At 41.1% G+C, this 17,060-nt stretch overlaps 1 protein-coding gene across 4 annotated transcripts in view; it reads right to left on the bottom strand.

Annotated features, from left to right (window-relative positions):
- Positions 1 to 3,469: 3,469 nt before the first annotated feature.
- Positions 3,470 to 17,060, bottom strand: part of DBF4 (DBF4-CDC7 kinase regulatory subunit) — a 42,093-nt gene continuing 28,502 nt past the window's right edge. For 3 of the 4 annotated variants that reach the window (XM_077808143.1, XM_077808142.1, XM_077808144.1), the window contains 4 exons: positions 13,668 to 13,799; positions 6,966 to 7,080; positions 6,135 to 6,259; positions 3,470 to 4,696 (listed from right to left, as the gene is read on the bottom strand). In XM_077808143.1, coding sequence (XP_077664269.1) covers positions 3,625 to 4,696; positions 6,135 to 6,259; positions 6,966 to 7,080; positions 13,668 to 13,799 — 1,444 coding nt within the window. In that variant the 3' untranslated portion in view covers positions 3,470 to 3,624. Of the gene's footprint in view, positions 4,697 to 5,325; positions 5,662 to 6,134; positions 6,260 to 6,965; positions 7,081 to 13,667; positions 13,800 to 17,060 lie in introns of those variants that run through there. The other variant, XM_077808145.1, reaches the window with a different exon arrangement.

Raw genomic sequence — 17,060 nt, forward strand, 5'->3', positions numbered from 1 at the left:
TCCCTTTCTGTGCTCACCATCTTATCATGGGTTTCCAGACATGCCTCAGTGCTTCAGACCTCCACACCTACAGAGGTGTGGATCACTTCTCTGGTCTTAATCTCTAGCAACTTTCTTAGTGTGGTAGGCTGCCCCCCTGAGGCCTGCCATGCTTCTTCTAGATCCAGCTTCTGTTGCCGGCTGTCCTTCAGCATTCTGCTCAATGAGAGGATCTCTCTCTCCTGCACCTCTATTTCTGTACAGGCCCACTGGTCTTGATGGTAGGCAGAGCATTCCATCTCCAGAACAAGCAGATGCTCCAACTCCTTCTGTCTTTTATATTGGAGACTTCTTTCTCCAGGTTTAGGTTCAGCTCATCTCCTTCACAGGGTTCCTGCCCATCGTCTCTTGCGTACCCAGTGTTTCTCTCCCTAGGCGGACATATTTTTTTTTCCTTGGCCAACTCTTTGCATTCAGCCACCAGCAACAGCTTCGCCTTCTCAAGGTCAGCTATGTCTTGCTTGGTCTGTCCCAGCTGCTTGGACATATCTTTCACTGCTTGAAACGACCTCAATCTTGGGGGGGGGGGGGGGGGAAGGTGTGCGACGGGGTGGACTAGGCCCTGAGGACCCCTGCTGGAGCTCTGCCACAGTTCCTGTGACACATTAGGTATATTGCCCATGTTCTCTTCCTTTAGGACAGAGACCGGAGGCTGAGTCTTGCCTTCAGGAAATGGGTTGTTCAAGCCCCAAAACTGCTTTCCCATTTCTATCATATGGGCCCCAGTTCTGCTTTCTTGTCTAACCCAGGTTTGCCAATTAGGGTGAGGCCTGGGTCTATGATAATACCAGTACTGCCTTCACGAGTGAGTTTTTTTCAGGGCAATACCTTCTCATGTGGCCCATTTCCCTGCAATGGAAACAAATTGTTCCTGGGGCAGCCTTCCAAGCCCTAAACTGAGTCCCAACAGTCTTCTGTTCTGCCTTTACTATAGGCTGGGCCTCAACAATTCGGGCCAGGTGTCTTGGTCAGCCTGGCCATCACTGGTCTTGGTGGCGCTCAAGGCAACCGGGTCTGGCCTTACAACCATGGCTTGTCTCAGGGTAAACCCATCTCGCCTGCCCCACTTGCCTATAATACCTGCCGCTCTATGGTGGGGTCTGCTGACTCTTTCCTTTGAGGCATCTGGGTGGACGCTGTCGTGGATGCCAAGTTCCCTGCCAACCAAGAGACTGGTGATCCTGGAGTTGCTGTTGAAGCTGCTCCAGGGTTTTTCCGTGTTGTTGCTGGGCAGCTTTCTGGGGTTTTGCACGTTCCGCTGGCCTAGAGCTGATAATAGCTCTTCCACGGTCCCCTTGCTTGCAGGGGACAGTCCGAACAATTCCCGCTTCTGGTATCAGTGTAATCGGGTCATACTCACCTCTCACGAGCACCCTCTGGCCGAGTGCGTGTACCTGCACTCTCTCTCTACCTGTCTGTGGTAGTCTTCGCTGACTCAGCCCTCTGGCCAAGTCACACACTGTGTCTGTTAAAAGCAAAGCAAACCCCTTCCGGGGTACAACTCCAACAGGGGCCTCTCTCAGTATGTCCCTGCTCTGGAATAGAGGAATGCCCCAGGGCTCCTTCCCTGGAGGCAATGTCTTCACCCTCTCAGGCCCCAGCTCTTCAGTTGGGCCACTACAGTTCAGTCCCCCTTCTGGGGTGCCTCAAAGTCCAGGACGCTTCCCCTAGTGACTAATTGGGGATTGGGGAGGATCCAGGCCCGCCCACTACTCCCAGACCAGGGACCCTGTAGATAGATAAAGAGACACAGTGACAGCTACTAAGTTGCGCTGCTGCTCTAATTCCCTGGGCCACTTCCTCGTGGCTCCCACACATTCTTCACCCTTACCTCAGGGTCTTGTCCTTGTGGAGTCCCAGCAGCTAGCCTGGAGCACCATCCACTCTCCTCCAGCTCTTGCAAGGAACTGCAATCGCTCTGGCTCTGCAGCTCTTTTTATACTGCCCCGCTGGGCCCTGATTGGCTGCTTCCCACACACAGTCACTTTAGGCAGGTTGGAGGACCTCTCTACTGCCCTTTTCTGGGGCAAAGTGAGGCAGGGCCTTGAGGCCCCCAGCAGTGAGCCTCATGGCCTAGTCCACCCCATCAGAAGGCCAAATAAGCTCCCCAGAAAAATGGGGAAGAAAAAAACTGAAATCTCTGACAACTATCTAATTCTATACTAACACCAAACAACACAGCACTATACTAACTAATAAACAATTACAAAACATGCTGAGGCAGACATGCTAGAGGTCTGTCTCAGGACAAGGCAGAAGAGAAGGAACAGAGACTGGTTCGCCTGTACAGCCCTGTATACCCTCAGAGCAAGGGATGAAGTTGTGTAGAGCATGTGTGCAGGCCTAACAGAAACTGCTAATGGAAAATATCTGATCAAAGGCTCAAGAAATGCATGCATATGTGAAGTGGAGCATGCATAGGGACACCACAGAAAAAGAATAATTTGTTCCAGTATCTTTTCGGATATCCAAGTTAGGCTGAATTTCCCGGTCCTCTTTGTTCCCCTTTTTAATGGTAAGTACTATGTTTGCCCTTCTCCAGTCCTCTGGGACCACACCTGTCCCCCATGAGTTCTCGAAGATAATTGCTAAAGATTCTGTGATTGCTTTAGCTAGTACTTACATATCTGGGATAAATTTCATGAGGCCCTGCTGCCTTAAATATATCCAACTTATCTAAATATTCTTTAACCTGTTTCTTCCCTATTTTGGCTTGCATTTCTTCCCAGTTGTTGTTTATATTAGTTGTGTTGGGTATCTGGTCACTGTTAACATTTTTAGTGAAGACTGAAGCAAAACATGTACCACAATAGGAATAAAACAAATATATGTGTCGAAGTAAATTTCTCTTTACAGTTCCATTCCCGGAATCTTAAATGATGGCAAGCTAAAAGGCTAAGAAAAACATAGCATAGGCACATGCATGAAGGCTCAAGAGGCAGACATATTAATTAATTAATCCTTGCAATAATCCCTGTTGAAGCTGTAAATAAGCACTGCTGCATTATATCCATTTTATAGATATAAAAACAGACAGAGCTTGTGCAAGGTCAAAGTCCGTAGCGGAGTCAAGAATTAAAAACAGACCTTCTGACTGCCAATTCTGTACTTCAACCCTAGAACCATACTCCTTCTAATCTATGCCAGCTAGTAAGACTGATGGATGACTATTTACTGAGGAGAGAAAAACCAACTCCAACTTAACAAGAACTTCAGTCAATCAGAAACCAACTACTTTGTTAAAAATAAAATATACTGTGTGTATATACACAAATAAATTGGTTTTTTTATTGTCTGAAATTCACAATAAGCTACATGACGTATATATATCTTGGCTAGAAGCTGGAGTTAAACACATTGTATTTTAGGCCATAACCTATTTATCAGCTGTGATAAAAAGTGTTTTTTTTTAAAGAAAAGCACACCAGGATTATCTTTATTCTTCAGATTTACACGTTCTTGCATGTATATTTGATATACCAAAACTTGAACACATAATTTACAATACAAGAATTCATTTCCATGAATAAAATCCTCATCAGTTTGCAAATTTATTCAGAAGTCATTGTTTTAAATAAAGCAGCATTAAAATCCGATAAATGGAGTTGAAGAGGAAGAAGAAAATAATGACCACAGAGAATTTGCATTTTGTCCTTCCCAAATATCTTTCAGGCAACTTGAATCTTTTTTCTCAGGATAACTTGTAAAACCCCCAAAATCTGAATTTACTTCACTTGTCTGAAATAATTCCACCAGAGTCTGCATTGGGGAGCAACATGCATTTTTCTTTTCTTCAGTAACAGATAAATCATCAGTTTGCTTTACACATAACTCCATATTCTGTTTCCGGTTTCCTCTTTTATTTTTTCCTGAGGAAAGTTTTACTTTTCTGTGCAGCTTTCTAGAAGGTGAGCTGGGTCCACTATCGATAGCACATTCACTAGTTGCTTTGCTTGTAGAAAGACAATGTGATAGCGTCTCAGTCTTCAGAACTATATGATGCTCTCTCTGTGGATCATTATCCACACCAAAATCTAACTGTTTTTTGGTAAATGCTGAATTGGCATCTGTTTTCTTCAAATATTTTGCTGGTAGAACAAATGGATTATTTAATTTTCGTTTTGGCTGTGAGGTATTTTTGTCTTTTTCACTACTATCAGTGACTAGACCATGAGTATATAACTTTGTTTGCACTCCTTGCAAATTCTTTCTATTTAAAGTTACTTCAGGTTCAAATACTTCATTACTAGAATGCCCATAAAATTCAGATAAGTTCTCAAGGTATGTTTTGTTGTCTTTCTGGGGAGGTAGCTGTATGAAGTTTGGTGATAAACCAGTCTCTTTTAGATTTAAAGCACAGGAATCTTCTATTTTACCATTTTCAGCATTACTTTTGAATTTACTTACTACTTTGGAAAGAAATGATGGATGACAAGGAAGAATAGAACATACAGGTTCAGAAATGGAGTTAAGTTTTTGTACCGAACTCTGGGATACTTTTGTGTGTTGATGGTCCTGTTTTAGTTCCTGCACTTTAGAATCTTTCCAAGAATAACACTTGAATGAAATGTGTTGTCTTTTTAGTTGTTCTTTCAGCTCATCCGTTTTAGTTATGTTTCCAATAACAGGAGAAAAGTATCCCATAATACATTTTGTCCTAAAATTAAACAGTTTACAACATTAGAATCCAAAAGAAATATTTGAAGGAAACAAAAGATATCAGATTACTTTAACAAAACTTAATCTGTTAAATGTATCGAAACGAGTATTAAGATTGTCAAAACTGTCTTTATTCTTATAACAAACTTATTTCCTCTCGTAAATGCTTATATTACCACAAGATCAGAATGTACCATATACAAACTTCAATATTAAGAATGATTTCTGCAGATTCTTAAATCATTTTTAAAATATTCAAAGAAAATGGCTTTGCGTTTAAACAAAACCAAATTCACACATGGTAATCGGCATGTTAAATTCACACATGGTAATCGGCATGACCATGTTAAAAAATGTGATATAAAATGACAACACGCTCAAAGCACTAAAATATTGTATAATTTTTCAGTTTCATCAGATTTAGCTTTTCACCCTTAATAAGCATTTCCAAACCACAAAAGGAACAGGAGACGGGGAGACACTAATGGATTGATCCTGCTCTTGTTGAAGTCAATGAGACTTTTGCCATTGACTTCAACTGGGAAAATCTGATGTCCCCATGTCATTCTTCTCTATTATACTTTTAGGAAAGACAGAAAAAAGACAAGAGGGTTTGCACATCTCCTGAATCCTTGAGGGAACACAACAAAGCAATCTCTATTATTGCCACAGTTGCAATCAGTGAAGGGATTTGAGCTGGAGTCCTTTTATTTTAAGTGTGTGTATTCACGGACGAACATTTTCTGAAAGATTCTCAGATATGGAACCTATTCCAATTCTTGGTTCAATACACACTGTACATCCTGTCTTTTCACTCAGACTTTGGCAAAGGGAGGTTGTGATGGGGGTGATTTTGGTGATGGGGGGCTGGGAATGGAGAGAAGAGGATTTTGATTTGAGTGCTGAGCTTTCTTGGTGTTGTTATAGGTTAGCTGCTGATTTTAGTTGTATTTTTCTACATATCTGCCAAAGGAAATAGAGTAACAGATAGGTGCCTTTTTTGTATAATTATAAATCTAAATAAAATAAATAAATATGATGGATAAACTGTTAACAAACCTTAATTATAATCTATTAACATGTACCACTGTAACAATTCTCTTTTTTTCTAGAATACTTGGCAAATATACCCCATAAAATAAGACAGATGAAGTAGACCAGACTTACTTTTTCTTTTAAAACCAGGTCTCTTATGTGTAACAGCAATAAGTTTCAGTGAATGCTCTAATAAATTTGTTAGTCTCTAAGGTGCCACAAGCACTCCTGTTCTTTTTGCAGATACAGACTAACATGGCTGCTACCCTGAAACCTATCTAAAACTGAAAACTATTAATTAGATCTTTACCAGATTTATACTCCCAAAGCTACACCATCTTGAAATCTCTGACTGGCTAACTCATTTATGGTGATTTTTAAAGTTAGTAAATGTGAATTACCTTTTCATTTTTTGTGTATCATCTCTGTAGTCTACAAAGTCATAAACAAACTTGGATATTATATCATCCACAACTTGATATTGGGTGCTCTGTGCAAAGTTTTGGTGTGGTTCACTTTCAAGATGCTGAAATAAAAAAAAAAAAAAATAAATCGTGAGACATCCTGTACTGCAGACATCCGTATACAAATAAAATGCCTCCACTAAAAAATAAAACAGTAGCTTCTTTCTGAAACAAGAAGTATACCGCTATAGGAAAATACTCTAATATTAATAATGTATACAGCACATGCAAACAGAGTTTAGCATTACAGGAGGAGCAAGATGAAAATACATGGTCATATGGATTTGGGTCCTTTGACTGCTATTCGAGAGCAGCAAAAGTTAACAATTATACAGAATAGCAACTTTCAAAAAAGTATCTGATACTTTTTTTACAATTAATTTTGAAGGTCAGTCTAGATATTAATATACTAACATTTGGTGCAAAGGCATTCATTCACTCCCATAATGGCTAAAATAAAATAAAGTTGTTTCAAATACTCAATGTGCATAAATGGGCAATTCAAAAGAGCAAGGGTTGCTAAACTCTTATTGACCATGTTTCTGAGATGTAACTATAAGTAACCTTAGCGGCCCTTCATGTAGTCAGCAAGCTAGCACTAAATTCCACTCAAGAGAAGATTTCTGTTTTTGTTTTTTTAAAAAAAGAACTTTTGAGTATATCATTAAGTCAATTAATATCCATTAAGCAGAAAAATATTTGTTGATGCCACATTTCTAAGCACCGTATAACAGACGGGGTTGAGCGTACAATCTATGTTACACTTACAGTTTGCAGATCTTCATATTTCCTCATACAACATTCACAATACCCTTTCTTTTTCTTATCCTTTAGAGGAAGTTGAACTGGACCACCACAGTCTTGGTCACTATTTGTTTTGTTTCTGTTAGCACAAAAGTTGTATGTAAAGAGTCAGTTATCTGTCCATATGAAGTTGGGCCTTTAAACTTGCTAACTACAAAATGGTAAAAATGTTAAGAGAATCAAACATTTTAGATCAATCAAATCAGAGTGAACAAAGATTCATTTCAGAGGACAGAATACTGGATTAGGACTCAGGAAACCTGGCTTCTCTTCCAGGCTCTGGCAATGGCCTGCTAGGTGACCTTGGACAAGTCCCTTTGCTTCCCTATGCCTCAGTTCCCCCATCTGTAAAGTGGGGACAATGATAGTTACCTCCTTTTGTAAAGCATTTTGAAATCTATTGATGAAGAGTGCTATATGAGTTAGGTATTAATGGCTGAAGGTGTAAAATGCCCCTGATCCTTCTCATATTAAACCCCAGAGGGTTGTTTTCAGCAACTGTTCCTCTACTTCCAGAGCCCTCACCTGTGGAGTCCTACAAGGCACAGTTCTCTACTCCACATTCTTCAATAGCTACATGGACATGTTGGGAAGCAGATGTGACAAGAATGCTGTACTAGCAGTAGGCCAATGGCACCCAGCCCCACATCTTCTTTCAGGGCCAGCCCACAACATTTTGGCACCTGAGGTGGGGAGCTCAAATGATGCCCTCCATGTCCCCTCACTTGGGCCAAAAGTTTGAAAGGTCTCAATTCTGCCTTCTTCCTGCTCTACTCCTCTCATGGTACTGCTCTGCTACCTACCCCAATAAAGGAGAACTAACAACTTAAAATGCCTTGTTCAAAAATTTTAAGTAACACTTAACTTTCAAATGCCTGAACAGCAAATATAACTTTTCTTGTTTGCACAACAAACACTGGCATTATCATCTGTTTGAATAATCAAAGTGGTGCTTTCCGTGCCTTCTTGGTTGCAAAGATTTGAACTGCTTCCTGAAGGTCCACAGTCTGGGCCAGCTCATACTCTAATGAGATGGTTGCAAGGCCAGCCAGTCTCTCCTGTGTCATTGTGGAGCGTAGATGTGTTTTTATTAACTTCAGCTTGGAGAAGCTGCATTCTCTACTGACAACTGTTACAGGAAGTGTTAGAAGTATGCGCAGAGCAACAAAAGCATTTGGAAAGAGGGTGGTCATCTTATTTGTACACATATATTCCAGAACAGCCTTTGGAGTTGATCCTGCTGAAATGTATCTTGAAAGGGCTTTCAGTTCATCACCTAAATCACTTATATCAATATCACGCATGTCATCATGTGTCAGTGCTGTCTCTAGTGCCCTGCATTGCTGGTGTAGGTCTTCTTCAGGTATAGTGAGGAGTTTGGGAATATCATACAATATCCCAAATATACTGCTGTGTTCCTTGAGCTGCATGAAACGTTCTTCAGTTGACTGTATTGCACCATCTAGCATCTGATTAAAGAATTCAACTTTGAATTGTTGTTTGGAGCCTCTTATGGGATTATCCCGTGCCTTGTAATTAAAATGTCTTCTTCTTCGGTGACTTGAATGGGTGGGAAAATAGCTTCAGTGTGAAGTTCCTCTGCCAAATTCCGTGCACACTTCAGAACATTTTGAAATCTCTCATCTGACCGGTAAGACTGTACGCATGACTTTGCTTTGTCCAGTTGTTTCATTGCTCCAGATATATCAGGGTCAACACCTTGGAGTCTCTTGCTTACAACGTTTATTTCAAACAGTATGTCATGCCACAACACTAAGCCACACAGAAATTTGAAGTTATGTATGTTTTTGGTTATTCCATTAACTCCTGCCACTGTTCTTTCATGAACAGTTCCTGTCATAGCATTATCCTCCATAATGGCATCATCTGTCTTCCCAATTTGGTGTTTGATAGGCTTTATCGCCTCCACTCGACTTTCCCATAGTGTGGCACTCAGTGGTTTCAGTGTCAGAGAGGATGTTCCCAGACATTGCTTCAAAATTTGCCATCTATGAGTTGATGCAGAGAAAAATACATAGATGCTTCGAATTACATTAAAAAATTCAGCAGTCTCACCAGAAGCTGACGCTGCATCACTTACCATCAAGTTCAATGAATGAGAACTGCATGGGACAAAAAAAGATCCAGGGTTTAACTCTCGGATCCGTGTCTGCACTCCTCTGCTCTTTCCTCTCATGTTGGCACCATTATCGTAGCCCTGACCTCATGTCAGCTATTGCAATTCCCGTATCTTCCAGCTTTTTAAGAAGCACATTTGTCATACCAGCTCCTGTAGTATCATCAACATCAATAAATTCTAGAAAATGCTCTCTGACAGTCACCATTGCAGGGACATTTTCACTAGGTTCCATTGTTGTTACAATACGCACCATTAAAGTAATTTGTTCCGTATGGCTGATGCCAGGTGTGCAGTCCAGAATAACAGAGTAATATCTTGCTGATTTCAGATCTGCCACAATCTTCTGTTTGACTTTTGTTGCCAGTAACTGTATGATCTCATTTTGAATTGTTTTTCCAAGGTAGTGGTGTGTGTACATTTCTTGGGTGGTGACTCTTCTTAGATGCTCCTGGAGTACAGCATCAAACTCAGCCATCAGCTCCACAATTTTAAAGAAGTTTCCATTGTTTGGCACATACAGCTGATCTGAAGTGCCACACAGTACTAGGTTTTGGGTAGCAAGCACTCTCACAATGGCAATGAGCCTTTTCAGAACATTTTGCCAGTAAAGAGACTCTGATGCAATCTTCTCTTGATGCTGATCATCTATGGTGGCCTTTAACCTTAGTCTCATCTCAAGTTCTTTCCACCTATGGAATGCTCTCTGGTGATTTGCTGCCTTCTCATGGCATGCCAGATTTCTAGCCAGATTTTTCCAGTCCTTTGTTCCTTTAGAACCCAATGTGGCTGGAAGCTTAGAGTGGAAGAGTTTGCAATAAAAACAGTATGTAGCATTCTGAGTTTTTGAGTACATAAGCCATGGCCTCTCCACTTTGTCACCACTGGGGATTTCATGCCAGTAATGTGTTGGGTGGAAACTTCTATTTTCATTGTCTGTTGGAGGACATGAAGTTTTTCACTTGCTGTGGCCCATGCAGCACAAGGAAGTCCCTCAGGCTACTGCTCAAGTGAGTCCACAGTCCTGGATCATCTAAACTTAAGGAACTAAACTCAGCAGCAGCTGTTTCTTGCGCCTCCACCACACTCTTTTGTGATCTACACTTTTCTTCAGGAATGTGCATGGTTACATCCATTTGAGATGGAGATATGGATGCTGCAGTAGCTGCCAAGTCACCTGCACTCTGACTAACTGGAAGATCAAGCATCTCCTCACCACTCACATCCTCACTGGGGCTGGAAGGCTCACTATGAACATTTGTGTCTATGTATCTCAGGAGAGCTCCTTCCTGCTTAGATAGAAAAGCTTCCTTTTCTTTTTCTGAATGCTGCCCCAGAGGGGCATTTTCTTCTTTCACTCATGATTGCTGTTCTGTGCCAGCTATAGTGGCTCTCCACACTGAATTGAAGAGGACAAATAAGCAGGCTGATAGCAGGTCCTGAGTGAGGGAAGATATCAGCATCTTGAGGGCCTAACTGGCTCCTACTACTTCAGTTGACTGCCTGTTCTCCTCAAGTGGGTTCAGGGAAGCAGCAGGAAACAGGAAGCTTCCTGAGAAGCTGGTGTTAAATCAATCCAGGCTCATGGGGGTGCTAGAGAGGTTCATAAGAGTACCTCTTCCTCTCCCTCCCTGCAGCTCTTTCTACTTTGTTATTCCCTCTCACCTTTTATCCTGCCTCCCTGTTATGTCTCTTGTGCCCTCCTTTCTCCAGCACAGCACTCCACCATCTCTGTGCATCTAGAGCAGAGAGAATACATATGCACCAGCAGCAGACACAATTTTCTACATTCTGGATCCTAGTGGCACCTCCCCCCAGCCTGGCACCTGAGGCAGCCACCTCAGTTCGCCTCATGGTAAGACCAGTCCTGTCTTCTTTTTATCAAATGAGCAGTACCATCTCCCCATCTAGCCAAAATCAGCATCTTCCTATTGACTCAGACTTGGCCACAGTAATCCACACATGTGACCTCTAGGCTTGATTACTGAAATTCATTATATGAAAGAATAAAGCCACATGCCCTGAAAAAGCTTCTACTGGTACAAAACGTAGCAATACGTCTGCTTAGCACAACAGGTTGCCTTGAGTATATAACCTCAGAACTCTACTTTCTGCATTGGTTCTCCACTGAATACAAAGTGCAATTCAATGTCTCTTCCTGATGTTCAAATTCCACAGGACTGGATCTAGCTACTCGAGGTATTTTCTCTAAAATCATTTTTTTTTTTTACCATATATCTGTTCCACTGGAAGCATGGAATTGTCGAACAACTGGGGAAAAAGTTTGTGAGCATGGTAAACAGAACTTTCATATGACCAGGAACAAGACTGTGGAACTCAATATTTGAAAAAAGAAGAATGACCACAGGCCTTACTGCATTCAGAACTAAGTGTTTCTGACAACTTTCCTGCAACAAATTCTTCTCTTTCAGATTTAATAACAAACACCCAACCCATCAAACTATTTCTCCTTCAGGCTGGGAAGGGAGAGAGATCATTATTTCTAATTATAAGTTAGGAACTCAGATGGGACAAGGACCAAATAGATAGATTAAGGGCTTATCTACACTTATAGTGCTACAGCTGTGTCGCTGTAGCACTTAGTGAAGACATTACTTACATTCGGGGAGAGCTTCTCTCATTGGCATAGGTACTCCACCTCCCCAGCAGGCAGTAGCTACGTCGACATAGCGCTGTCTACACCAGGGGTTAGGTTGGTATAACTACACTGCTCAGGGGTGTGGATTTTCCACACCTCTGAGCAACGTAGTTATATGGACATAAGTTCCTAGTGTAGACTAAGTCATAATTAAGCAGAAGAGCATAATTCCAGAGGTTTATAACTATCAGAGGATACCTTCCTTGCCCACCCTAATTCCTGACCCAAAAAAAAAAAAAAAAGCATACTACTTCTCTCCCTTTTTTTTAAAAAAGGAGAAATATTAAGTTAGGGGTCGGCAACCTTTCAGAAGTGGTGTGTCGAGTCTTCATTTATTTGCTCTAATTTAAGGTTTTGCATGCCAGTAATACATTTAACGTTTTTAGAAGGTCTCTTTCTATAAGTCTATAGTATATAACTAAACTATTGTTGTATGTAAAGTAAATAAGGTTTTTAAAATGTTTAAGAAGCTTCACTTAAAATTAAATTAAAATGCAGAGCCCCCTGGACTGGTGGCCAGGACCCAGGCAGTGTGAGTGACACTGAAAATCAGCTCACGTGCCGCCTTTGGCGCACATGCCATAGGTTGCCTACCCCTGTATTAAAGTCCAGGAGGGTGCCTTCCAACCATCTCACCTCTATATTCTTAGTGCTAACTTTGGTGATCAGGGCATTGTAGGGATTACTGGTAGTGCTCCTAATGTTTCTGCTGTGTTGCATTTGCCTCACTTTTCACAAAGCCATATGCACTGCAATCAAAGCAGATGGGAACCAGGAGATTGACCATGGCAGCATCAACAGAGAGAACCACTAGCAGTGTACAATCAAGAGTTGTGAAAAAGGACTGGGGCAATGCAGAAGCTATTTTGTATTAAGATAATAAATATAACTGTCAATTTAGATGATTTTTGACTGTGCTCTTAATTTTAGAGCAGGTAGTGATACGTGCACTATTTAAATTTCAACCCAAAAGGACAAAGTGAGAAAGTTATGAGAAACAGAAAAGAGAATTTTAGAATGAAGTTATCATCTCAGCCCACTATCTCTAGAATTCACTACAGTGAATGCTATAACATCAATTTTAGAAGTCAATGCCATAAAGTAGTTCCAGCGGAGTAAATGACTGGTTGGAAGGAGTTCAGGGTCAGAATCAGAGCCTGATACTTCAGAAAGCACCCCATTAGACACTTAATTAGATAAAAATCACCTATGTAATTTGCCAAAAAGCATAACTTTGAACTGCAGCACTCAACATGCAGCCTGAGTGCCAAATACAGCATGTGACCATTTAAGTGCAGGGTAAGAACAAAGCTCATCAACTTTTCATGCATATTCTTATTGCCTGTATACTCATACAGGAAGTATTCACTGTTCACCTCTCAAGGAAGATACAAGTATAAGCAATATTAGGGTATGGAACATTTTGTTTTATTTAGAGAAAATTAAGTCTACATGTAAATTAAGTGCATTCTTCAAAATCACATAGTTTGGGCAGTCATGACTTAGGATGATAGTTTTAAACAAATTTAGTTAACCTTTAGCTCTTTATTGGCAAGTGACAAGTTAAAATGACCAGCTCCGGAGCCAAGATAATTCATTTCTTGCTGTACTTAGAGGCAAGGTATCAGCAGTGGAAAGAAGGAAAGAAGAAGTGTCATAGCCTGCACTGACCCACAGCAATATGTTTATGATGCCTGCATCTGTACGTCCAAAAAAGGACAAAGGAGGGAGAGAGAAAAACTGACAAAATTACCAGTAGATTCAACAAATGAGACACTGGTATTGGTATAGAGCCCCATGTAAACTAATAATAAAAGGATCAATTTCTTAGAGACTGAAGAAGGAATTTCCATATTTTTTCTCAACAAACCTTTGTTTAGACTGAGTTTGCTTTTGGCCACTAGCATTCTTCTTATCTATATCAAATGGACTATAAGGTTTTGGAGCAGAATAGTTGAGAACAGGAAAGCTGGATAATTGTAGATAAAATGGTCTGTAACGGCTGTAATAGACAAGAAAATAGTTTTATTAGGATAATCAAACCTGATGTACAGACAATAAAACATCTATTTAGAGCAAATTAAATACACCCTTGTATTCAGAACCAAAAAATACTAATAATTTTTTTTCTTTCTGGCAGCTTATATACATGTAATTTATTATTGCCTCCTATGAATATCAAGCAGTTAGCTATCAGACAAGATTATGAAATATTTTTTTTCCTTCCTTCCCTCAACTTGCTGCTTTTTTCAAATCGTAAGATTTGCCTCTGGTGGCTATAGCTGCATTATGCATAACATCACATTGATGGCTTTTGTCCCTCCTCTGCATGCAATCTGGGAGCTGGCTAGAGTAGATTGCAAAGTTAAGAACTGCTCAGGTAAATAGTGTATTCATGTCCTTGAGGAATACAGATAGCACTTCCGAACATAAACCTATCAATCTTATATCTTTTGCACATTTTACAGTTTATTAACTTAAAAAAAATCAACTCCAAGGAGGGAGAAAGATCAGTGAACGTGTACGTATGCAAAATACTTTTATAAACAATTTAAGGGAATTATTGCTGCACAGAACTGTGCCTGAAGCTACTGGATCTAGAAAGGTTGCCTAATCTGAAAGTACATTCAATTTTACTGAAAATATGTGAGTAGTGAAGTTCTTCATTAAATAGGAATTCTGGTATTAGGCTTTAGCTCAAATTTTTCAAATCTCAAATAAAAGCCAAATGGTCTGAAGAAAGCTGTTGCCCCCACCCAGCTACCTGCAGCATGCCCAGCTCAGCTGCTTGGTCTCCCTTTCTCTTTATGAACAGATATTTGTAAATTACGTAAACAGCCAGAAGCGTGTTTAGGTGCTTTACATACATTGTGAGGTCAATGCCTCAAAAATAGCAGTCTAAAGGGCAAATCCGTGCTTATTTGTGCTTTTCCTTTCCTCTTCTATTCAGGTTCTTATGCTGCAACCTTGTCTATTTGCCAATCCCTGCCATGTTTATTTGCCTAATTCATGTCAACCTCCTGCCCCCTTTCACTAGTGCTAAAACCCTACCACAACTATGGAGCCTTCTGATGCACACTATAAGATTATGAGGGCTCAGAAAAAGTCTTCAGATGTGTGACTGGCCAGTGAGCCTGGAGTAGGCAAGGACCAGCATAAAATGGAAGCTAATTACAAATTGAGATGGGAAATAAATTATAGCACAACTGCATTTATGTTTTCAGACTTGACTAAGCTCACATTTTCTTGTTGAGCTTTCTTGTTTCTTGACATCTCTCACATTTATGACTGAGACTAAGACTATGTCTACACTGCAGCCTATGTTGGCAAAACTTATGTCGCTCAGGGGTGTGAATATTCCTCCCCCCGAACGACATAAGTCACACCAACATAAGCGTTCGTATGCACAGTGCTCTGAGAGCAGGAGAGTTTCTCCAGCCGACATAGCTTATGCCACTCACAGAGGTGATATTTTTATGCTGACAGGAGAGCTCTCTCCTGTCAACATAGAGCGTCTTCACCACATGCGCTGCAGCTGCAGGATTTGAACCTAAATCAGCTCTCGGAGACAATCTGGTCCACAATATTCACATTTCGAAAAATATATAGCTTTTCTTTTAAAATTGGAGTTTGGTACATTTTAATATTTCAGCTGCATGAAGGATGGGGGCCAAATCCTCCGATGTGCCAAGCTTATATTTGCCATAGCTGAGGAAAGGAAGGAAAGTTGGTTCCAAGTCACCTTTCCATTTTCCTGGTGCAGAGCTGGCTAGGGGTCATAACAGCTACCAGCATAACTTAGAGCAATGTAATGACTTCTTTAAAGTTATACCTGCTGCAGCAGTCCCTATAAGATTTCTGTGCCAGCCAAGGACCAGGAAGCATGCCACGTGCTCTGGCACTACCCCTATGTTGATGGAGAGAAAATCCGACACTGCCTCTTTAAGATCACTTTCTGGCTACATCTGGCTCCTGAGGCAGTGCAAAGCCAGAACTCAGGAACTATCCCAAGGAACTTATCTCCTCTTGACAATTTCAACTGTTATTTAGAATAGTTATGGTAGAAAAAGCATCAGTGTCAGGCTTTCAGTTGTTTAAGAAAAACAAGACAGATTTTCCAAGAGTCCTTTTTAGTTACTGAAACAACCAGAAAAAACGCTGACATGCTCAGGCCATTGAGCTAGTTGTTACGTGCTGTCATCTAAGGGGTCTCATACCACGTCCCGCTGGCCTCCACATATTTGGAGTCACCTAATTTCTCCCTGTTCTGCTGCCATCCCTACTCTGTGGTCTGGTACGCTACAAAGTTAGGTCGACCTAAGTTGACTTGTTTCAGCATAGTTTTACATGCATACACACCTTAATTTGTCTCCCACCAATGTAAACATCCCGTTCCATTGACGCAATAACACCACCTCCCGAAACAATGCATAGCCACAATCAACCTACTTCTGTCAATGGAGTGCAGGCGACGCTAAACCTAGGGCAGGACAGGGATGAGCAGCAATGCTGGGTGAAAGCCAAGGAACTCTGGCAGACATATCAGAAGGCGATGGAGGGCAACAACAACCTCCCCTTTCTCCCTATTTGAAAATGGTGCCCAAGAGATTCACGTGTTTAGAGAAAAAAGCACCGACTTTTTATTATTCACTTTACTTGTAAAATGTTAGAAAATAAACTCAGAAAAATATGGCAGTCTAAATTACACAATCCACATCACTGTCCTGTGCTCAGATAGAGTTAGAAGAAAGGAGGTAAAGGTGGCTTATTAGGCTAGGCAAGGGGTCCAAAATTCTCCCCATGCAGAGTACTTTGTTTATCTGAACAGGAACATCCATTTTATCCTCTTGAATAAGCTTGATGAAACTTTCATGGAGATACTCTGCAATCCTCTCTGAAACATTTATAGGGCTGGTGGCCTTGTTTCTTCTACTGCAATAGGAGACATTCCCAATCCACTCTGTGATGAGTTCTGCTGGCACCATTGCAGCAAACAGGCTACCAGCCTATAGACCCAGGTGGCCTCAGGCACCAGCAGCAGCTGGGTTCTCTGTGCCTTTGTCACCCTAGAGCATGAGATATCAGTCAAAATCACCACTGCCTGTGAAAATATTGGCAAGATTCACTTTCCCTATACTCAGGCCCAAGACTGCCGAGCATCTAAACCAGGGATCGGGAACCTATGGCCCGCAGGCCAGATCTGGCCCACTGCTTCAATTCATTTGGCCTGTGGCAAGTCTCCGCGCCGAGGGCTGGAAGCCCT

Source organism: Eretmochelys imbricata, chromosome 2 (assembly GCF_965152235.1).
Source record: "Eretmochelys imbricata isolate rEreImb1 chromosome 2, rEreImb1.hap1, whole genome shotgun sequence".
In the NCBI taxonomy this organism is placed as follows: domain Eukaryota; kingdom Metazoa; phylum Chordata; order Testudines; family Cheloniidae; genus Eretmochelys; species Eretmochelys imbricata.